The sequence below is a fragment of the Tachysurus fulvidraco genome, chromosome 14 (assembly GCF_022655615.1).
Source record: "Tachysurus fulvidraco isolate hzauxx_2018 chromosome 14, HZAU_PFXX_2.0, whole genome shotgun sequence".
NCBI classification, from domain to species: Eukaryota; Metazoa; Chordata; class Actinopteri; order Siluriformes; family Bagridae; genus Tachysurus; species Tachysurus fulvidraco.
The window spans coordinates 13,749,575-13,773,938 of record NC_062531.1 but is presented as its reverse complement, the minus strand read 5'-3'; the positions used below and the strand labels follow the sequence as shown (position 1 = coordinate 13,773,938).

General features: G+C 39.5%; 1 protein-coding gene across 4 annotated transcripts in view; it reads left to right on the top strand.

Moving 5' to 3' along the window:
* Window positions 1-24,364, top strand: part of sema6a (sema domain, transmembrane domain (TM), and cytoplasmic domain, (semaphorin) 6A) — a 69,903-nt gene that overhangs the window by 24,500 nt on the left and 21,039 nt on the right. For all 4 annotated transcript variants that reach the window (XM_047799824.1, XM_027167101.2, XM_027167102.2 and 1 more), the window contains exons 2-16: window positions 172-307; window positions 1,211-1,328; window positions 7,515-7,575; window positions 8,087-8,149; window positions 8,439-8,540; window positions 11,081-11,171; window positions 11,873-11,992; window positions 12,275-12,363; window positions 14,525-14,742; window positions 15,315-15,446; window positions 16,270-16,425; window positions 17,765-17,938; window positions 20,270-20,410; window positions 20,582-20,656; window positions 24,016-24,074. In XM_047799824.1, the coding sequence (XP_047655780.1) occupies window positions 208-307; window positions 1,211-1,328; window positions 7,515-7,575; window positions 8,087-8,149; window positions 8,439-8,540; window positions 11,081-11,171; window positions 11,873-11,992; window positions 12,275-12,363; window positions 14,525-14,742; window positions 15,315-15,446; window positions 16,270-16,425; window positions 17,765-17,938; window positions 20,270-20,410; window positions 20,582-20,656; window positions 24,016-24,074 (1,699 nt within the window). In that variant the 5' untranslated portion in view covers window positions 172-207. The remainder of the gene's footprint in view (window positions 1-171; window positions 308-1,210; window positions 1,329-7,514; window positions 7,576-8,086; window positions 8,150-8,438; window positions 8,541-11,080; window positions 11,172-11,872; window positions 11,993-12,274; window positions 12,364-14,524; window positions 14,743-15,314; window positions 15,447-16,269; window positions 16,426-17,764; window positions 17,939-20,269; window positions 20,411-20,581; window positions 20,657-24,015; window positions 24,075-24,364) is intronic.

Here is a 24,364-nt window from a genome sequence, read left to right as displayed (position 1 = left end):
CGATCTGTGACGCATGTTACTGAACTAATCCAATTAATTTGTTTCCTTGGCAAGGCAAGTTTGTAAAATCATGCCCTGACCTGCATATCTGTACTATGTTTCTGCAGGTGCCTGTGACCGAACTAATGAAGGAACTAAGGGAAACAACATATCTCTTTCTCTTTCTTGCAGGCTGAAGTAAAGACATAGTGAGGTGCCAGTGCAAAAATGAGGTCAGAGGCCTTGTTGCTGTATTTCACCCTGCTGCAGATGGCTGGGGCTGCCTTCCCAGAGGACTCGGAGCCAATCACTATTTCACATGGCAACTGTGAGTAACCAGGAGCTGCTGGGAGAAACGTCTACACCTCTTTGTTCTTCGCGCGTCTCTCTTTTTATTCACTGTCCATCTTTCATAAACATACTTCATTCTCTCAGTCTTGCATTCACATTTATTTCCTTCTGTGTCAGCCTCTTTTTCTTTTGCTTGTTGTTCTCTCATTCTCATGCACGTTGCTCCATCACTTGTTTCTCTTCCTCTCATTTCTGTCATTTTGCAAGAAATAATTCTCTTTCATTCTAACAAGAGACTTTATTCATAACCTTTCTCTTCTATTTCATTTCTTTCACAATTTTTCGTACTTTCTCTTTTTTCTTTCAGTAATATCCTTTGTCTGTTTCTCACTCATTCTCTCAACACATTCCCCTCGGTCTTGCACTCTCACCTCCTCTTCTCTCTTCATTTTCTTGTTCTCTCTCTCTCTCTCTCTCTCTCTCTCTCTCTCTCTCTCTATCTCTCTCACACACAAACACACTCTCTCTCTCTCTCTCTCTCTCTCTCTCTCTCTCTCTCTCTCTCTCTCTCTCTCTCTCTCTCTCTCTCTCTCTCTCTCTCTCTCTCTCTCTCTCTCTCTCTTGCTCTCTATCTTGCACTATTCTCCTTGAACTGTTTGAAACATGATTCAATGCCGAAGGAAGCACAGAAGAAAATGTGAACTTTAAATGCTATTTGAAATGGAGTCTTTCTAACATCAAAGGATAATCCTTTATTTTCCCCCGTCAAAGCTTAAAGCCTTATGTTGAGGTCTAACTGCTATGTGGGGCAGAGAGATTTAGGGTTGAAATTTATCTACTTTTTTCTTTCACTCTTTCAGTGAAACCAGCTAGCCTACAATATTATTTGTTTATGTGCTTGGAATTATTTTGCCTGTATTTCATTTCCACCTCATTGCAGATACAAAACATTACCCAGTGTTTGTTGGACACAGACCAGGAAGGAACAGCACACAACGGCACAAATTGGATATTCAGCTGATCATCATAACGAATCGGACTCTTTATATAGCAGCAAGGTCAGTTTGCTTACAGTCTACATGCACTGGGCAAAGTCTTTTTGTGTTAGAATGCAAACCACATGACTTTAAGAGTGCCTCATTCTCACGCGACCATTGGCTTCCGCCATTCACCAAAATACACATCTCTAGCATTTTGTGAGTGAGTAGCATTTCCATAAAAGTGGCATATTCATACACAGCATAAACCATAATAGCTCATGCAGACTAACCTCATTTAAATAGTCTACTATTCAGCCAGAAAGTTCTTAAGAAGGGCACTAACTTTTCTCACTGTAGCAAGTTAAACATGCTTTGTAGAGTAAATAATCTCCTATCGAATAGTATATAAGTATTGTCAAAATACAGTCAGCATCTCAAATGATAAACATTATAAAGGAATTACAGTGGTGTGAAATGGTAATCAGTTAAAAAAAACAGAAACTGAGGAAGAGTGATTTGCTTGTGTGAACCACAGAAACCCTTTTATTGGAATACTTCATCATTTTCATGTGTTTAACAAACTTTGGATGCAAGGCAGCTTGCTGGAAAAAAATAACAAACCAAATACAGAAAGTCAATCAACATAGCTATTCTACTAGAAATAATTATATGGTAGGCTCACACAAATAGGAACAACCTATTAGAAAAACACTAAAAAGCAATACAGAAATTCAAACTGAAGGGACGGATGGAGCTACGGTATCAGTGGTGAGAGTGAATACACTGTTGTGTGGTTGATATCTGGGGTGCACAGAATTGGAAATAAATCTTTTTTTTTTTTTTGTGCTTCATGGGGCTTGTGCAAATGAAACTCTATCCAACAGTGCCAGGATCACCTTTGGAATATATGAGAAAACTGGAGTCTGATGAGAGGAGAACTATGTGCACAGGACACAGTACAATTCGGATTTATTGAGCCAGCTAGGTTGGAGATAAGGGACCTGTGGACTGGCGAGCCATCACACATTGCCTGGATGTTTTCTGGTGTCTGTCCAAGGCATTGCTCCCTGCTCTGTCACCACCAGGACTAATGTCTTCTACATACTGTGTCAGAATAGTCATTATAAACTCTACTGGTATATAAATAGTACATAAAATTGTATTTTTGGATTTCGATTTTCCAATGCTAATTAGATCAGGAGCATGCGGGTTTTGGACAGATTTCTGCTATGGCACATGAGATTGGTTTCATTCAGTTTGCTGTATCTTGGCCCACAGATGGCTGACAGAGATGCTGTCCAAAAGCTGGTGCTACTTGTGAATGGCTTCACATCATTTGGCTCATCATGAGGTCCAGTGATTAAAAGGTTAGCCAGCTCGATAGTGTATCACACAACATAGTATGAGAAAAGTGGATTTAGATTTTTTTTTATTTTTTTGAAATCACTTTTGGCAGTCAGGAAGCATCAGCAGATGCTGAAAAAAGCATTTAGTGGGAGGATGGAAATATTTACCCACAAAGAATGAAATGAGATTCTTATTACATAATTATGGAACAGTGTATAAATTTGGTTCATGTGCTCCATGAGCTGGTTTGAAATAGCTCAAGGTATCATTTAGCTAGCGTTCGCCTTCTCCGTGAACCTGAACATACTCTTTGGCTTTGAAAGCAAAAACTGCACATGGATTTATTTATTTGAGAAGATTTAAATGATTGCATTTGGGCTTAGCAACACCCCAAAATCATCAGAGCTGTAGGTTGCCTTTCTAAAAGCAGTGCATGAGTCAGTTTTCTGTGGTGGCTACTTGGGAGTGATCACTGACTGGTAGTACAACCCTATGGCAGCGGTTATCATCATTTTTTTCCTCTAAGGCCCTGTTTGTGAATAGAAAGTGAACATGTTTGTGTTACTGTAGCCATCACAGAACTCCACAGCTATGGTTGGCATGCACACTTAAGGGACATAGTACTTTTCATTCTGTTGACAGTGTTATTTTTAAACACTTGCCACTCTTTTTTTTTTTTTTTTTTTGCAAGCTAGTTATTAGAAAAAATATTATGTAAAAGCAAAAGGAAGGAATTAGCAATGATTTTCTGTTTTCCTTGTTTTGTACTTAGTTGTAAATAGTATATATATATATATATATATATATATATATATATATATATATATATATATATATATATACAGCTGCTATAGATGAGCTTGTAAGATAGCTTGTAGCTCATCTTTGTTAGCTGGTAGAAAAGAAACACTTTCTGAACTAGATTTGTAAAGTTCGTTGGAACAAATTTTGATGTTGGCTTTGACGAGGCAAGTATTCGCAAAGGCGGTGCTTTTTGGAGGCTAGTGGACATTAGGGTCAGTGTTACTTTTGGAGGCAAGTGGACAGAAAACTTGTGAAATCTAGTGGAGTGCTAGGGTGCCAAAACATTTAGAGGCAAGTTGAGACAAGCATGTGAAATCATCCGAAACTTGTGACGCAATTCCCCTCCTTGGGCTTGTTTTCATGTGACATCACTTGACGTCATCAGAATACCCACGAGGAAGTTCCCCTTATTGTGCTGAGTGTTTTGATATGTCACATATCCATGTTGTAAAAAGTTTTTTGATTTTGCATATTTTGGGGGCGGGGCTGTGGGACAACCGAAAGGCCAGTCGGTACACCAATTTAAAACTTTGTTCAGAGTATCACCCTAAAGGAACTGGCTGAGTTTGGTGTAGATAGTTCGAAAGCTTGCCGAGTTATAAACCTCTGAATTTTATAATGGGAGTCTTTGGGAAAAAAGGCCATTTTGAGACCCGGTACCGGAAGTCGGATCGCTTAGAAAAGTAATAGCAACAAACCTCAGATCAGGGTCTACACCATATCTGAATTTGGTGCATGTACCTCGAAAGCCCTAGGAGGAGTTACTCTTGATAAATTTTTGTCTAAGCTTAAATAGGAAAACAGAATGTTGGCTTCTACAAAGCCAACATAATTATAGCAACTAAGACTACAGTGTAACTTTTACACAAATAAGACGACTGTAAAGCAATTTAAACATCCTATTTTTTGGTTAATTCAATCAGATAATCAGGAAATTGGAAAATAACTTTCCAGAAGACAGAGATGGAGTAGCAGCTTAATCAGCCTGATCTGTGATCTGACAGCTGAAAAAAAAGCAAGCACTGATGTCAGCTTGGTTCACACTATGACCTGTATGCCATTATGACATTTTCAGTACAGCTTAAATAGATGATGTGCTTTAATTGATAAATTAGTGTTAAGTGCTAAATCAACCCTAAATTCTTTATAATTGACCAGAACGTTTAGCAAAATTGGCTGGCAGTAGCATTTTTCTCAATCTAGATGGAATCTAGGTAGAAGCAGCAATTTTGTGACCCTCACTGTTACTCAGATGTGTGTGCAGATTCATTGTTCACATTCCCATTTCCCCGTTTGCTTTTTGCCAAGGCAACTGTTCTCATCATTCTTTTGGGAGGCCTTTGGCATGCTATGGGAATGGTTTAGTGGTCCATGAGGTATTCAGGTTCATCCCTTTCAAAAAAGGGCAGCAAATGAGGTCCAAGAGGCTTGGATTCATCCAGTGTTTTCAAATCCCATTAAAGGTCCACTAATGATGAGGATTGTGCTTCCTCCTGTGTGCTTTTTCAGCTGGTCTTAGAGACCAAGCAAACTAACCAAACTCACCCCAAATTAACTGTACAGATATACTCAGTGGAGCTGCGTTCGAGCCATCTTGTCTTTATGTACAGTGTCTAATTCCTGGTGTTGCTGTGCATTTGTCTATGTCGTGTCTAAGGTCGAGCCAGACAATATACAATGTTGTCCCAGCCATCCACGATGTGGTTATGAAGGGGGTGGGTGTTAATGGGGGTACTTTACTAGGTGTGGGGTGCATACTAACGAAGGCCCCCATCCTTCCTGTCAGAGAGTGAGATTGTTTTACAAAAGGCCACCAGATGGACCACAGTGGCCCTCAGTCACCCCTGAAAAAAAAACTGGGGTGTTATGAAAACGACATTCCTCAGCACAAAGACTCTCTGTTCTCCTGGTGGGCGGCCAAGTCGTTCCCCCACCCAAGCACAACACAAACCAATATCAGATCTTCAAGCAAACGGATACACTTGCAGCGTATCAGGGTTTTGTAACACCTCAGGCACTGCGAATAAAAGAGGGCACCCGACTCGTGAAGCTAAATCGTGGGTTTTGTTTGTTTGCTTTTGGTGAGCTCCATAGATCTTTGTTTGCTTGGTTGGCCTAGTACTCGCACAGCTTGAAAAGGAACTTGCCGCTTGTTACACTCACTACTTTTACAGCTGGAAGAAGAGCCAAAGTGTTCAAAAGCTCCAAAGCTGTCATAATAGGAAGCCTGGGGAGCTGCAAGTGTGGAGTCAGTGATGTGTCCACAGTTGCAGCTGGAGTTTGAACTGGTCATGTTTGCACAATGACCACTGCAGTATTCTGCTGGCAGGATGCATGCCTACCGCATCACTGATCACTTTCTTATCTATTGCTTTGTGGCTGGAAGAATTTAACAGAGAAGGTGCTGTTAAATGTGAATGAATGTGTAAAGATTGGGTTCCAAAAGCAAATCAGGGTCAAACCATGTTATGCCCCTAGAAACATTTTCCAGGGTTTGTCCCATGTGGGTGAAACCATTAAATGTTCTTTGTATAACCCTACAACAGAGGACCCTCTCTTCTGAGTGGATCCTAAGAAAGAAGGTATCCCTTATTTATTCTTCTTATTTATTCTTATTTTCATCTGTCATTCACTAAATGGCCTGTTATTATTGCAGGTATGAGCTGTTTACATGCATACTGCTCTTTGTATTCCTCCTGCACTGTAAAAAATAAGTACAGAATATTTGCCCAATAATATTTAATGGCCGTCTTTGTAGATTTTTATGTAGAACTTAACGATTTAACGACATACGTTTCACATAGTTAATGATCCACTGCAATTGTAATTATTCGGTAGAATAGAGTTTTATTAACGGACTGTAAGACAGTCAGGTGGGATGACACCTTACCCATGCTAATTGAAATGCATTAGGTGTGTAGCTCAATTACATCTCAGAAGTAATGGTATAGGATCACCTGGGGTTTAGCTTTCTGTAATCTAGAAGCGTGTCAGTGATCTTGAACTGCGTTTCAGCTAAGTATAACCCTGTTACTTGCCTGTAACACCAACAGAGATATTGGGACTTTGTAGCTTGTTTGTTAGCACAGAAATTCTTTTTCATTAGCTTTAGACTTGTATACTCACCCAGTGCATTACAGAGAATAAGCAAATATAAGGAGCTGCCAAGAAAACCCTGACCATCACAGCCGTATCAGCATCGCCAGCCATAATCATTTTGAGCACCGTGTAATGAAGCTGTTTAAAACTAGATCATTTCTTGGCTCAGAATCATGCAGGACTTGCCATTTATCCAAGGCAACTAAGAGTGAGAATATCTACCTTTTTGCTAACAAAAGCTGCTATACCATTCAATAGAGACCAGAGACTGTGAACTATTTGAAATTTGACACATGTATGATTAATTACCAGCTTCTGACGGAGACTTTGGATAACATAATTGGAAAGAAGTTTATCCTGCTGGAGATTGCCAAGCCCCAGGAAACTTGTATAAGTGGATTCATTTCAGAAATGGTTTCTCTTCCAGACTTTATTAAATTTGTATAATGAGAACGCAAGCCACTGTGCAGGTTGTTAGATATAATTAAACTGAACTCAGTGGATGTTGACGAGGCACTCTGATTAAACACACATTTACAAGAAGTCTCAAACAAATTAAACAGTTTACAGTGCAGCCAGTCGGACAATGCTACCTGTCCAACATAAACGCTATATACTCCGTATTTTGTAAAGTATACAAACTGTGGAGGTTTTCACATGGGTTATTTCATTTCGAGTTTATCAGCACCACATGCCAATGGAGATTGTGACAGAACCAGTTGAAACACATAACTTCTGTCTTGTATTTTAATGAGTGTTGGTATCGATTTCCTGTGGTCGAGTACTGAACTTAATTGACCTGAACATCGCAGAATGACTTGGCACTCTCCCAACAAGCAACCTTCCACCAGAACAAAGGCAGCTTTGTGGGTGCTGAAGCACTTTAAACCTTTGTAGCCTGTGCCTATTCCCTCAAGTGCTGTTCATATTTAAATAAAAAGCACACTGGACATTGACAGTAAAGGACAATCTCTAATTCCACATCCAAATAAATTATTTCTGTCATCTTTCCAGAGATCACATATATACAGTGGATATCGAAATAGCCAACACAGAAGAGATCTTTTTCAACAAGGTAAGTGCTATGTGTCAATCTATCTTCTGGGATACGATCATGTTCTCTTCTGTAATTACCTGGCAGCACTGAAACCCAAGCATGAAACACTCCAGTTCTGTAATGCTGCTAAGCACATTATCCTATCAAGAGTCGTCGCTATGCGTCATCTATCCTAAAAAGATGGGCCCGGGAGCCTGGAGATTTATGTGTGCATTTAACTGCTCCCGATTATGCCAATGCTCAGAGCGGTGCAGTCGAATACCATCGCAACTTGATTGATCCTGGGTCTGAGTGGGTGAGAGAGATTGATTAATGAAAGGGTGTAATTTAGCATCAGTGATTTAATCAATTAGTAGTTCGTAAATGTGGCTTAGACCTTACACTGTATGTTAGAACGTCTGCTGATTTGACCTCATGGGTAATAAGAGACATAATCTAGTCTAATGTGTTGTATTTGTTGGACAAGCCTGTCTTCAGTGTAAAGCCTAAGCAGATCAGCACTGATTCACCATCGATTTTCTCTTCACAGAAACTGACATGGAAGTCCAGGCAACCTGATGTAGATACCTGTAGAATGAAAGGAAAGCACAAGGTATATGGACCATTTCCTTTTTATCATGTCACCATAATGAGAATTGTTTTTGTTCATCTAGATAATATTTTGAAATCTAATCAAGGCTTTTAGAACCAGAACTAATGTGCTTTTGTAACAGAAGACATCGTTATGTATTTGAAAATGGCATGATTGGTAACCTAATGGACTGAAATTCAAGGTGATAAAGTGGAAAGATGGGAAGGTTTCACTTTAACCCTCTAGATTAGTCACATTATAAGGTTACGGAAGTTATGCTTGAACTTGTTTTTCCTGTGTTCATCTGCAGGACGAATGCCACAATTTCATCAAGGTCCTTCTCCAGCAAAATGATGACACCTTGTTTGTGTGTGGGACCAACGCGTTCAACCCTTCTTGTCGAACCTACAAGGTATCACCTTTGCTATGGCCTCTCTTCACACAACTGGGTATGCGGCATATTTGGCATGCATACAGCTCGATACAAGATGACATACTATAGCAGGAAAGTCAAAAAACTCTAAACAGTGATGGATTTTTCCTGCATGACTGAGTTGCAGGTGTGGACCCACAGAGTTGACAAAAAGCAGAGGCAGCCAGCTGTGCATGGATAGATTTCTTTAGTCCCATGTGAAGGCAACAAGTAGTCAGACATTCATTTTAATGTTGTAGCATATTTATCACAGAGAAATGTCTTTGGCTAGATAGCATGCAAGAACCTGCACTGTCCTCTGTGAGAAAGTTTGAAATATCATTAAAAGGGCTCAACAATTAGAGAAATAGCCCCAGTGAAGAGGCCAGATATTTTTCAACGTGGTATTTGATGACAGTGGAAGTTAGTTGCTGATGGAAGCTAACAAGTTATAGTTAATTTACCTTATACTGTAAACTATATGACAACTATCACAGCCATATGTTCTGTGAAATCATGAAAGATGTTGCATCCCAATTGAGAAACCTCTACTCTTCTGGAAAGGTTACTACTATATTTTGTAGCTTTTGTAGATTTCTGTAAATTTTGTTAGCCTGGTGTTTAGTGGGATTGAGGTCAAGACTCTATGCAGGACACTCAAGTTCTTCTGCACAAAGCTTGGCAAAAATCAAGGTCTTAAGTGAACAGAAATTGTAATTCTACAACATACGAAGACATCCCATATAATTATGAGCATGAGGAAGAGTTTGGCAGAAGATCTTCATATGGGTGTATATAGCATACTTCCCTTTTATTAGGCTCTTGGTCTTAAACATGCTAGTGTCTGTACATTTGTCCCTTTAAAGCAAATCATTTCAAATGGTTTATCGAAGAAAATACACTTTGAGATGTTTCTCTTAATGTATTGTATTCATTTACATAGTAATTTAGCATCAGTATAATGTGTGCCAGTGAGTAAAAAACAAAGTCTCTCTAATAAATGTCACAACAAAATGTCAGCGCCTTTTAAAAAGAGAATGAAATCATTTTGCCAAGAACTGCAGTATCTGCTCACAGATTTCCCACTCCCAGGGATATTTGGCCCTTGCTGGGATGTGTGACAGCAGAGTCAGGCGGTGCATGTGCGTGTCCACCTTGGCCACTCTTTCACCTTTCTATCCTCACAGCATGATGACTTACTGAAAAAGGGGCCTTTGTTTCAGGTCCAAACTCAGCCTGTATTAATCAGCAAATCTGAGAGAGGGAGAGAGAGAGAGAGAGAGAGAGAGAGAGAGAGAGAGAGAGAGAGAGAGAGAGAGAGAGAGAGAGAGAGAGAGAGTCATTGAGGGGGTGGGCTTTGTGTACACACACACATGCCCCTCACTCCCAACAATCTGTAGCCCACTCAACGCTTGTGTGCCCTGGGATCAATCAGACACATACCTCAGACTTGAGCAGCTCTTTGTGTGTTAATACCTTCCTTATATACAGGTGGTGTGGATTATGTCACCTGTATTTGGATGGAGCTGTGAGGAAATAAAGGGCAGTAAGGTGATGTCCCTCACCGTGTAATTACTGACATGTAGAAAAAAACTTCCCTTAAACATTTCATCAAAGGGGGCCCTGCCTTGTGAATTAAGGAAACCATAAGTCCATATGAGAAAGATGGGTCTTTTGGGGTGTAATGTGATACACCTCCTACTGTTGACTACTGAATGAAGGTCTAACCTTTGATGGAATTAATTAATATATCCATCAAAGTCATTCTTCAAGGGAAAAATCCAGGATGTAGAGAAACAAATCTGTCAGGGTCTTTATGTGTCTCGTCTGGTCTATAAGACAGGGGTTGACCTCATATATCCGGTTACTGTTTAGCAGTCTCTTCATCCATTTAAAAAGCAGAAAAAGCTTAGCAACTTGAAAGACAGACTAAGCACAGAAACACCTCCTTACACCGCTATATGCATGGAAAAATGGAATTATTGTATACATGGAATTTTGTATAGAATAATGAGGATTATTATTTAGTTCTACTAACTCCAGTGGTATTCTTCTGCTTCTTCTTTGGTTCAACACACAAGGAAATGTTAATTAGGCTTCTGGTGTTGCTTCTGCTTCTGTTATTTCATATCCTCCAGCAAAAATTCTAAATACGCAGAGACATGACCTTTTTCACTCGGTAGATAATAGCTCTTTCCTCTGAGAAAAAATAGAATATGAAATGACCTGTTTGGAAGCCAGAAAGGGTGGCGTAAGCAGTTAAACTTTTTGGCAAGCTCTAGCCATTGTCAATAGCAAGAAAGGCTGTTAAAAATAACTCCTTGAAAGCATATCACTATATGTACTCAGAATCATATTCGAAGATGCTATTTAGAAAAGAAAATTCTCACTTAATTTTTCTGTTTCAAAATCCTATGTTTATTGTGTTTGCAGTTGAGCTTTTGGAATCAAACCAATCAGCATAGTTGTACAGAGTTAGGGGCTCCTTTGCTGCCCTCTTGAGTATAGTTGACCTCTGACCTTTGGCTTCCTTTCTCTAGACGGACACACTGGATGCGCTTGGGGAGGAGATTGGTGGAATGGCCCGATGCCCATATGATGCCAAGCATGCCAACGTTGCCCTGTTTGCTGGTGAGGAGTCTAATGAACTGTTTTTATACAATCACACTCCTAAAACACTTGCTAATTTGCTCATTATGGACGATTAGTTTTACTTGGATCTGTTTATTTCTAGACCATTGATAGACAGTAATAGCTGTAAGATATGCTCTAGCTTTTAAATAGTGACGCAGATTGTCATCATTAGATAGCCTATAAAAAAAGCATGTGAGGAATACAGGGAACTCCGAGGTGGGCAGCGCTGGTAGCAGGCATTCTGCGACAGTTGCTCTCTGTTTCTGGGAAGAGCATGCTGCTTGGCAAGATTTTGCCTGTGGTCAGTTTGGAAACACATGCAACTATTGTGGTACTAGAAAAAAATACGGAGTCTTCCCTGAAATATGAGGATTAAAAATAACTCCAAGATGGAAAACCCAGATGATTCATATTTTCATTAGTGGCTTTAAAAAGCTGTCCAATCTGACGTCTGCCTAAGTGATTCATGTGATTGTCATAGTTACACTAATTACATTATTGCCATCATACTGTATTTTATTTGTTTTGCCAGTGAAGAGCAAACATTTGACTATGAGTCATTAACCATTACTTATTGCAAGCCTCTTCTCAGGCCTTGGTTTTTGGTTTGGGTTTCTCTGTGCATGCTTGTGTAGCAAATTTCATAGTGGAGCCTTTTCGTGTGTGTTTTTAAACTTTGCATGATGTTTGTTTTGTAGATGGAAAGTTGTATTCTGCTACGGTCACTGATTTCTTGGCCATCGATGCCGTTATTTATCGTAGCCTGGGAGACAGTGCGACCCTACGTACAGTAAAACATGATTCCAAATGGCTGAAAGGTAAGTAAACAGAGAACTTATGTGGGATTATATTTTCATATAGAGAGTGTTCTCTAAATGTTATCTAGAATTAAGGTCAGGTTAAATATCTTGTACATTTTCCATTTTGCTGAGATAAAGATGACCTTGCACTTGTAGTTTAGTTTTATTCTTTATTTGTGTCTTTTACTATAGTATTATAATATTGTGACTATAATACTTTGTCACTGTGTAGAAACTGTTGGTCAAATGTAAGGAAGCACCCTGAAAAAGAGTGCATGTGTGTCTTCTCTTATTTTACAGAGCCCTATTTTGTTCAGGCAGTGGATTACGGGGACTTCATTTACTTTTTCTTTCGAGAAATTGCTATGGAATACAACAGCATGGGAAAGGTGAGAACCCTAATCTTGCCATGGTTTAGACTGGAAAAAACTTTGTAATGTCTAGTCATCCCTCCTGGAGCACCACATTTAAAAATCAAAGGTCTTAGGGAGCAAACAGGAAGCTGTCTGGGTTTCTGATATTGGAGAGGGCTTTCAGGAAGGGTCAGCCATTTACAAAATAGGAAGACATTCAGGATGCAGGACCTAAAAATAAGCAAGAGCAGCACAGACATTGTTGGAATGATTTAAAGTACTAAAATAGTTTACTATTTCTGCCTAAGCACCTGTTGAATTTTGAAACCTAAGCCAAGAAATGAGGACCTCAAAAATTAAAATGGATTCATTTAATTAATCAGGTTTGTCCTTGGTTTTGTAATTCTTTGTTCATGGCGTTTTACACGTTGCTGATTGCATGTGCAGTGCTCTGTAGCCGATTGTTAATTGTACTGTGAGCACCATCTGTGAATGAAGCTCTCTGCGTTTACAGTATCAATGCATTTGAAAGAGTACTGTAATTACACATGCCTGCTGTGGTAGTGCCGAGCCTGTTGCTGCCAGCCTCAAGATCCCTGGCAGATGTTAAACGTTAGATAAAGCTTTAAACTAGAAATAGGAAGCCCACAAGTGTACAGTTCAAGAAACAGGGACAAATGAGTGAATGTGCTAGGTAAAGATCTTTTCCTAAGAGAATTGTAATTAACAATTAGTAAACATTTGTTTTAGAATAGTATTTATACATGTGGATGTGGCACTAAATATACAGTATATAAATCACACATTGGATATGGATTAAAAAATGTAATAAGTTGTAAATCTTTTAATATGTGTCGTATAATTTGTTTAACAAAGTGATGTGACATTGGTCAATGGAAACCAGCACTATCAACTCACTTAGGGCTGCATTCAAAATCATACTAAATATTAAAGTGAAAATATTAAATTACATGCTGGTCCAACTAGCATGAATTTCATCACGGCAACTCAGTAGTACTGACTACTATAAGTCAGTAGTGTGTATGGCTCCCAGATACCTGTATGCACTCCCAACAACCTCTGGGTATGCTCCTGATGGTGGATGGTGTCTTGGTGGATTTCCTCCCTGACCTGGATCAGGGCATCAGTGAGCTCTTAGATAGTCTGTGATGCTACTTGGTAGCTTCATATGCTCCGATAGGTAACATCCCAGAGGTTCTCAATTGGATTTGGGTCAGGGGAACATTCAGACCTAATGCCTACAGACTCTGGCCACATGAGGTTCTGGCATTTTCATGCACAAGGAGGAACCCAGGGCCCACTGCACTAGTGTAAGGTCTGACAATGTCTCTGCACACCATTTGCTAGCATGTTGAGGTCTGTGCAACCTTCCAAAGATATTCCTACCCAGACCAACACTGACCCACCACCAAGCCGGTCATGCTGGATGATGTTGCAGGCAGCATAATGTTCCCTATGGCCTCTCCAGACTCTTTCACATCTGTTGCGTGTGCTCAGTGTGAACCTGCTCTCATCTGTGAAGAGAACAGGGAGCCAATTGCAGACCTGCCAATTGCAGAGCTACATGTTGCTGGGCTGTGAGCACAGGTCCCACTAGAGGATGTCTGACCCTTATGCCACCCTCATTAAGCCTGTTTCTGACAGTTTGGTCACAAACATGCACATCAGTGCTCTGGTAGTTCTCCTCCTGTCCATCCATGTATATAGGAGCAGATATCCTGATATCTCCTCCATTCTCTTGATACAGTGGTGGGAGACACACCAAACCTTCTTGTGATAACACCTAAGGATGTGCTATCCTGGAGGAGCTGGATTACCTATTAAACTTGATTGGGTAGCAGGTACTGCCTTATGCTAGAAGTATTGACAATGACCCTAACAGAAAACTACAGACAAATCCTTCAGGAAGAAAAAGTGCACCTACTGTCACTTTCATTTGCACCAAAGCAGGTGAAACTGATTTACAATCACTTATGCTCCATAACCGGACAGATTGATATCCTTGACGTTTAACTGACTTTAACTGTTATACTGTGATGATTAAGTGTTCCCTTAATGTTTTTGAGCAGTATGCAGTTTTCTCCAATTCATCCATGTTTTTTTGCTCAAAAATACCTGGACTTGTGTTACAAACATGAATAGATTTCTTCAGTGTGTATGACCCCCTTTTTATCAGGTGGTCTTTCCACGAGTGGCCCGAGTGTGTAAGAATGACCGCGGGGGTTCACAACGCGTACTAGAGAAACAGTGGACATCTTTCCTGAAGGCTCGCCTCAACTGCTCCATCCCGGGAGATTCTCACTTCTACTTCAACATCCTACAGGCTGTTACTGACGTCATTCACATTAATGGCCGTGATGTTGTCATGGCTACCTTCTCTACGCCATTTAATAGGTATGTCTGTTTTTATTCGGAGGCGAATCTAAACCACTGGGAAAGTTTGATCTATCAGTAATGAATAGAAAATAGACTTGGCAGCTAATTTCTTTATCTAAATTAGAATCACAGAGCTAGCGTAATGCTCTTAGTGTTTGACAATTCCCATGTTGTGGCAGTTTGTGACAGGGCAATTGAGCTTGCGTAATGGGCCAAACAACTACAAAATTTCAATAAGGGCTTCAGTAAGGACCATATTCAAAGTTAATCCAAGCATGGAGAATGAACTGCTATTGACTGGAAGTTCCAGCTATACAGAGGGGACGCATTAGTCATTGTTTCTGGGCAACTGCTTCGACAATGTGCCAGTTCATATTTTGAATTTATTGCTCAGATTTACAGTTTTGGTCACAGAGGTTAACAGAATCCCATCTCTGTAATTATCACAATTCTGTCCTTGTGTGCTCTATATTCTGCTGAAACTGCCTAGTTCAAGAGACAAACGAGGAGGAATGATTCAGAGTTTTGTTATGTACACAGTAGCGGGTATCCGCAGGCGAATTACTGCATGTCTCTTGGCTCCTCTTTAGCATTCCAGGCTCGGCTGTGTGTGCCTACGACATGGCGGACATCGCCACAGCATTCACTGGCCGCTTCAAAGAACAGAAGTCACCAGAGTCGACCTGGACACCTGTACCTGAAGAGAGAGTTCCCAAGCCAAGGTATTTTTTAATTTATGTTTTTTCTGTTGTTTTTTCTCTCAATCTTCTTAAATATATGTGGGAAGCTCCTCACGTTTAGCAAATAGACTATGATGCACTGAACAACAATTCCATTGTGCTCTTTTATCAAAGATGATGTTTGGGATTCTGTGATATGGCGCCAACTACAGTCATGAATATTTACAATTGACTTAGGGAGATATTATGTAGGTCTTATAAATAAATCATGGCCACATTGGGCAATTCTCTTTGAATAACATTGTTACCATGCCATGAGAAAAAAAGTCAATACAAAAAAGAGAAGTCCATATCAGCAAATGTGGCATGAGCTCATTTTCCAGATGGATGAATAATTTTCCAAAAGCACCAGCCAGCCTGGTCAATCTTTGTCCTCTGTGCCTCTAATTATCACACCAAGAGCGAGCTGCATTTCCCCAGAAATAGCATTCTCCTAGAAGGAAATAATCTGAAGAAGACAATGGAGAGCTTCGTCTAGGATCCATATGGTGTGTCACCGTGTCAAGCGCAACAGGAGTATTGCTGGTGCTGATTAGCATCAAATTATGTGTTTGTAGGAAACAAGGTCAGGTGTTAATGAGCACAAAAGCACTTGCTCTTCTTTTATGTCATTCTTATTTTATCCTGGTAAAGGGGCACTAACAGATGCCTTTTTTTCCTTTTATGTGCTATTAGTGTATTCAAAGCTGCACTTAATAGTGATTGGAATCTAACAGTTTATAATACATTTACATTTAAGCAGAGAGACGGAGTTGCTTTGTGGACTGATCAATGACTTTCTCATGTTTTCGTTCATTGTTATTAGGCCGGGCTGCTGTGCTGGAACACCGTCAGCAGAGAAGTACAAGAAGTCCAATGAGTTTCCAGACGACACACTAAACTTCATCAAGATGCACCCGTTGATGGATGAAGCTGTACCATCCATCGCCAACCGGCCCTGGTTTCTCAAGACAATGGTTCGGTGAGCACTTGCAGCATATCTGTGTGCTAATGAGGCCTGGTGGATGTTTTCTAGCACACATGTATCTTTAATAGCACACCCAGAACTGCACTGCCAAGAGGAGATAAGGAAGGCTTATTTGAAAGGATTTACAAGAAGTTTGCAGTGCTGTTGCCTGAAATCCCATTCCATAATCAGTCTTCCCTAATGATATGTGTGAATTAATGGTTTCTATTCAGCATGCTAATTGTTTCTCAGTTGACCAATGGAGGTAGGCATTTGCAATGCAGAACCATGACCGGGTCACATCAAGAGTCAAACAGATTCATCTACCATGTAGAGGATGGAATATGTGCACCGGCTGCAGGAAGTGAGCTAGAAACTCAATCCAGAATAAGATTTTATCTCATGACTAGCCTGAAGGGAAGACTTTTTAATTCATCTGTTTCTTCTTTTTAACAAATTGGAGCAGCGGGGGTCATTTTGGAACAGTAAAAAAAATGTTCCTGCTAGACAGGGATCTCTCAGAGCAGGAATAATAATTTGGTCATTAACACTGAGTTAATGACCAATCAAATTTACTTAGACAAGTCTCACATTTGCAATATTTTTCATTAGCGCTGATTTTTAACGGACTGTATAAATTTGGTTAAGTAATGTTGCACTGGGCAGCACTGTGGAGCAGCAGGAAGTCTCAATGCCTCACTGCTCCAGGGCTTGCAGTTCAATCCTGAGCTCAAGTTACTGTCTGCAGGGACATGGTGTCCCCGTGTCCACCTGGGTTTACCCCTGTTCTCCGTTTTCCTCCAAAAAAATTCCACGAGATGGATTGGTGACACTAAATTGCCCCAAGGTGTAAATGAGTTTGTGTGTAATGTCACGTGATGGGTGGCATGTTGTTCAGGGTGTATTCCCATGTTTTACTGAGTTCTCCTCTAATAGGCTCTGGATCCACTGAGCCTGACCAGAATAAAACAGTTACTGAATATGCATAAATATTGCTGAACTATCGAAAACTCCATCCTGTAGTTTCTAATAATTTCATAAGCACTCCTTTAGGACGCTAGATTTGAAAATATAACAGAAATTTCCATGAAAACCTATTTGTCTTAACATTTTCATCTCACCAGCCTTAATTGTGTTGAAATTGTATTTGCATATTGATTTGAATATTATACATATATTTGATTAACATGAAGGTCAGCTCAGTAATTGGAGCAGTAGACACCAGACAACAGTTTCAGTTTTATAGCAAGAACAGAGCTGAATGTTATTAAGTCAAAGAATCACATGGCATTTTCATTATCTCTACTCTGCTGCCGCAAACATTTTTTTCTCTCTCTGTTTCTCACTCTTCCAGATATCGGCTTACTCGCATTGCAGTTGATAACGCTGCCGGGCCCTATCGCAACTACACCATTGTTTTCCTGGGCTCTGAAAGGGGCATCATTTTAAAGTTCCTAGCTAAAATAAGCAGTGGCTTTCTGAACGACAGCCTCTTCCTGGAGGAGCTGAACATCTACAACCCAGAGAAGTATGTATTCCATTAAAAACTCACCACCACCATGCAGACCATTTAAAAGTGATCTATCAGGTTACAGCCTCTCGAATGTGGTGAGCAAAATTAAAGGGAGCGGAGTGGAACTTTTGCAGCTGGGCCATTGCCCTGAAGCCCTGCTGAATGTATGGCAAATGATTAAAGAATTCAGAGTGGGCTTAGAAAGGGGGAATTGGCTGAATGTCTTAAAACCTAGCTGAGATCCTCCAGCCTTCTAAGATGTGATAGAGGTTTGGATCATGTTGCTGGGGAATAAACAAAGAAATAGGGGCTAAAGCAAATATTCCAATGAAAACTGGAATTAGTGACTGGTTATGAGAGATTTCAGAAAGCTACTAAGCTGTGTCATGTGAAAAAGTGAAGCTCGGGATCATGGGCAATGAAACCTCCTAACATACAGCATGGCACCATAAATTCTCTAGCTGAGGACCATATGGCTTAGGTTTAGCAGTTAGCATAAGTGACTTTTCTGGGAAGAATCCGAGTAAAAACCATCATTGCAGATTGCATAAGGAAGATGCCATAATTGAGGAAACTTATAATAGATATAAAAAAGTTTAAACACACTTGTGGCAGGTTTTTGTTACTAAAAGGGAAAAAAAATAAAAAAGAAATAAAGAAAAAAGCAATTTCCACCTACAATGTGAAATTACAACACCGATATTAAGTAAAAAAAAACAAAACAATCAGAAACGTTTTAAGGAAAGGTACAATACATGTGTTGCCTTTAGTAATTAGGGTTTGGGAATCACCTTCAGTCTCACATACAAAAGTAATTATCATACAGCTAATAAATAAGTAAAGTGATTCTGATTACACCATGTGTTTTTCACATCTTCTTGATTATATCTGACTTCCAAAGCCATGGTCTGCAAAGCGCTAACAAAGCATGTATGGCATCTTGCATAGAAGATAGGTAGCAATCAGTGTGGGGTATCAAAGAATTTCCAAATCATTAGTAGCATGGAACACCTCAGAAGTCATAGTCAGCTAATGGAGAAAATGTAGCATAGTGACATCACCACGAACGGGACAAAATTTACAAAAGTTATAATATTAATTAAATAATTCCAAAGGGATGTTTGGTGCAAAAAAGACATCAACAAAGAACAAGACACTACCAAAATAACACTACACCCACGGTAAAGCATAGTAGTAGCAGCATTTTTTATGTTTTTTTTTAGCCAGAACTTAGGCTTTTGCCACTGTGAAGGAAATCCTTAATCACAACAAATACAAGTTGAGTTATTACTATTATAATACTTCAGGTGTCTGCTAGTTAGCACAAAGTGACCCAAAGAATACATTTAAATCATCTAAATGCCCTTACAATGTGCTGGATAGAATGCTTTTGTAAGAAAGTGTGGGAATATTGGAACATACAGTAGGGACGTGGTAGCCTAACAGTTAAGGTGTTGGGCTACCAATCGGAAAGTTGTGAGTTCGATTCCCATGTCCACCAGGTTCCCACTGCTGGGTCCCTGAGCTAGGCCCATAACCCTCAATTGCTCAGTTGTATAAAAATGCAAGTCGCTCTGGATAAGGATGTCTGTCAAATGGAATATATTGTCAAGATGTGCTCTGCTTATAGACTCTTATCCAAAAAGACTGGCTTTTTTACAGTTCATTTTTATACATTGTAATTTCACATTGAGGGTGGGAAAGGCATTTTTTTACATCACAAAAACCTGCCATTTTAACAGGGGTGTATAGACTTTTTATATCCTTTGGGTGAATACATCCTGCTGTCATAAAGTTGCATTTAAATATCGCCTTTAGATGTGGGAAACCGGAGATTAGCCTTAGACTCTATGCCCTTCAATCCAACCATTCAGTTCTCCTTAGAGCTAATTGATAAATGATACATAATTATTTCAGTACACACATATACTAAAGCAGTCTGCTTGGTTATACCAAGCCTGTAAGAAGTGAACATGTAGTGTGGTCAAAAAGTCTGTGACCACTAGAGAAAACACTTTCTTTTTGAGTTTTCCATAAAGATTTTATTACAAATGCTGATTTCAGCAACCAGAATGGAAGGTAGAATTTTAGAAATATTGAAATTTATTTAAATGAGTTTCACATTGTGCACTGGAACTGACACAGACTCTGCAGAGTTGTGTGAAACCTGATGATGAAGTTTGATCAAATCCATAAGTTCAAGACTTTTGGTGCTGCTTTTTGTTTTTGATTTTTCCTAAAGATTTGAACTGTTTATTTCCAGTTTCAAAAACAGAAATCCCAGATTTTCATTTGACCCCACTGTATATAAAGAAATGGTGATGAGCGCTTTTTGCATGTTTTCAGGTGCAGCGTTGATGGCGTGGATGACAAGCGCATCATTAGCATGCAGATCGACAGCAAGAGTCACTCGCTCTTCGTGGCGTTCACATCTTGTGTGGTTAAGGTCCCACTGTCACGCTGTGAGCGACATGGGAAGTGCAAAAAGTGAGTCGAGTTCAGCTCACACAATAAGACTGTCAGCAATAGTAACAATAGGGTCTTATCTCTAAGAAAAGATGTGAGAGGTATGAGAAGAGATTAAAGAGCATGTTATTGAGCTCACTAATCCTGGTCAGAGACTTCAGAATAGAGCAGTTGTGTGTCTTCCTCTCACAGGTCCTGTATTGCCTCCAGGGATCCATACTGCGGCTGGGTATCAGAGGGCGTGTGTCGGGAAATCACAAGCACAAGGTGTGTTACTCTGATGTTGTGTTAATGTCTATATTGTCTGTATTTCTAAAGATTATGAACTTGGTAATATCTGTGTGTTAGAAAAAATGGTGAGAAATCCAGAAGAGACATGGAAAAACACCTTTTATAACTTTTAGAATATTTTTTCTCATGCATGCAACCTCATCTTCTTCTACTTTGCCTTGCAATCTGATTTTCCAGTTTTTTCTTTCTTCTCTTCCAGACATTTTCCAAAATTTAGTTGCCCACTTTAGGTAAAATTGAGGCTCTTGACATGCAGCAGTTGAACTGTTCCTTTGCTGTTGTGTCCTTTCTCTTTCAGGGTTCAATGTTTTGTGCATAAAGTAATGCTTTTCTGCTCACCTTAGATGTAAAGAGTAGTTAGTTGAGGTAACATAACTAAGAATGAACCAGTTTGGACATTCCCGTGTGATCTCTCTTTTTTAACAAGGATGTTTTTGTTTTTGCAACATTCTGTGCAAGCTCTAGAAACAGTTGTGTATGAAAATCCTGTAAGATAAACAGATCCTGAGATGATCAAACCAGCCTATTTAGCGCTAACAGCTGTCACAGTCAGTCCCATTTTTACCCCCCATTATTTTTATGTTTGATGTGAAGTTCAACTGAAGCTCTTAACATTTGTCTGTATGATTTTATCCATTCTGCTGCTAACTGCTTGAATGTGCAGGTGTGCCGGTGTTACCAATAAAGTGGGCAGTGAGTGTGTGTATTTTTTAAAGATATAGAGCTTGCATACTCTTTCTGCTGTGGTGGGATCTTCCTGAACAATCGCAGAACATTTCTACAGAGAAAAATAAATAAATCAATCTCCTGATAAAATCTTTATACCAGTAGCGGGTCTTGCCCTGTGGAAAGTGATCAGTCATTGCATGCTATTTTATTCTATCCTGTTATTATTTTCAAAGGCATGTCTACTATGATAGAGCTTTTCACTTTGGAAATTGAGTAGAGTGGCATTAAGAGGTTAGATGACCTCACTCTGCCTGAACAGTGCTTCTAAAGTGACTGAGTAGAGGATTACACAGTTATGATCTGTTGGCTTTTGTGGTTAGTGAGTGAAAGGCATTTGGCTCAACACTTTGTGCAACATTTAATGAAAAGTGTCAATATAAAATGAGCCCGAGAGAGAAATAGCTGAAAGTTCACACTCTCAGACTTTGTCACTGCGTACTGCAATACCTTAGAGTTAGATGTGTTTTCTTGCACTTAGAGCAAAAGAACTGAACCGTCACATTTTCTTGTCTCTCTGTCAACACAAGCTGTAATAACAGAGAATGACCCTTTTTCTCTAGCTTGTACTCTGTTGTGTGTACAGCTGGATACACTTAGTCAAGTTGAATCAGTTTTACAATATAAACTTCGTCCATGACCCTGTTGCTGGTACACTGGTAGTTCTTCCTTGGACCACTTTTGGTATGTACAATTCACTACATACTAAATACACACCACAAGACCTGCTGTTTTGGAGATCTATCATCACTAATTGTCACTCAGGTACTCAGTTCCACTTGTCCAGTTTCCTGCTTCCCAACACATCAATTTTGAGAAGTTGCAAGTTAATCGAAGAATACATGGAACTCTATTTCTGCTGAAAACATGGGTTCATTCTGGTCAAATTAACCATTTACCAGAACATTACTTGTAAAGTCATGTCTCCTCTGATTGCATGACTGAGCGTCCTTCAGGAATAGCAGGCTTAACCTGACAAAGAAACAATAAGTCTCTGTGAGAATAGAATACTTAATTCTACAGTGACATATCTGTGTTTCCTTTTTTTGATTGCATTTTGAAGAGAACATTTCTCTGCACTGTTAAAAAGGAATCAGAGAAATGTCCAGAATTATATTCCAAATAACCCTACAGAAGGAATTTTTTTTGCCTATATTCATATTAACCCAAAGTTTTGCAAACCAGAGTAGACTTGGACATCAACATTCTTTTATTTAAAGGATTTCCATCTTTTGAGGTTATATAATAAATTAAATGATTGTATATTGTAGATCATATATGAGTTTGGATATACCTGTGAGTAGCAAGGTTTTCTTAAGTTTTTATGATTTTCTTTTAACAATAATGAAGAAACAGACACTAAAACATGGCACTGAGAAAAAGATATGGAATTATACTGTGTCCATGAGAACTAATTAAAATATTATTTCTGTGTGAGCTTGCAGTAGAAGTTGTTATGTTTAAAGGATAATGATATTAAATGAAATAATGATGGTGTCTATTCAATAATTGCTGTCATTATACTGAAAAAGCAACTTTAATTTGCACATTATTGAATGATAGAGAGAACCTTCCCACCCATTAGACTGGTCTCTTGGCATACCAGACGACCCTAAAAAACAGTGATTTTAAAAAATATATTATTATTTATATAATGGAACAATCTTCCTTATATAAAGTAGTCAAACAGTGTGTGCCACTGAGGGCAGGTTCATCTTTGTTCTTCATTTGTCTTCTTCATGGTCAAGCTCACACATGGTCAAGCTCATGGCCCATGGCTTTTAAAGACCTCTCTTGCTTTAGCTTTGGATAAATGTTTGGCTTGATTAAAGCTCTTCAGACAAATATGAACTTCTTGCAGAGTCAACCAGGTTTTGAGTTGATCTATCCTGGCAATTAGCAGAAGAGCATCTATTATATAAAAATGTGATACTTTATTATACCGTTTTCAGGTTGTGTCAGTGGGACACTTGGATATTATATATACTGCATCTCTTCTCAAACAGTGCAAGAATAGAATTGCTGCTGGGGGAAAATTGTTAATTGACAGGACTATCTCCTCTGATTGCATGACTGAGTGTCCATCAGGAATAGCAGGTTAAACCTGACCAAAAAAACAAAAAAAAAACAATGAGTTTTTGTATGAGAACATAATATGCATTTCCACAGTGATACGTCTGTATTTCCTTGTTTGATTGATTTAGACAAGAACATTTCTTTGTACATTTAACAGAACCAAAGAAACTTCTAGAATTGAATTTCAAATAACCCTAAGGAATATTCAGGTATACCACAATTTATGACAATTTTGTAAAACCATCAGAATTCTACTAGGATTTTATAAAATGCTCTAGTATTGATGGGGGAAAAAAAGAGTTAATTATAGTCAGAAACTGATCCTTTCCCATATTGTAATGCGTGTGACATTTGACCGGTCTCCATTGACTTATACTAAGGTCTTGGCCTTTGGGTTTAAGTCAGTAAGTCCCAATGGAAAATAGGGGGTGTGCCCCAGGGTTTGAGCTGTGCTCTTCCTCGCATGGGCTTGTTTGAGGCAGCAGGGCTGCAGCAGCTCACCGCCGTGTGTCTTGTCTCTGTTGATTATGCAGATGGCCGTTCGAGCAGGACGTGGAGCAGGGCAACACAGATGGACTGGGAGACTGCCAAAGTAAGCAAGGGCCTCTTCCCTCTCACTCTGCTTCTCCCTGTCTTTCTCTTCACTCTCTTTTTCTCCCTCTTGTTTATCTGGGCTCAGCCTTGACCCTGTCCTTCAGCTGCAGAAACACACTGAACACAAGAACTTGCTTTAGACAGAAACTCTCTCTCTCTCTCTCTCTCTCTCTCTCTCTCTCTCTCTCTCTCTCTCTCTCTCTCTCACACACACACACACACACACACACACACACACACACACACACACACACACACACACACACACACACACACACACACACACAC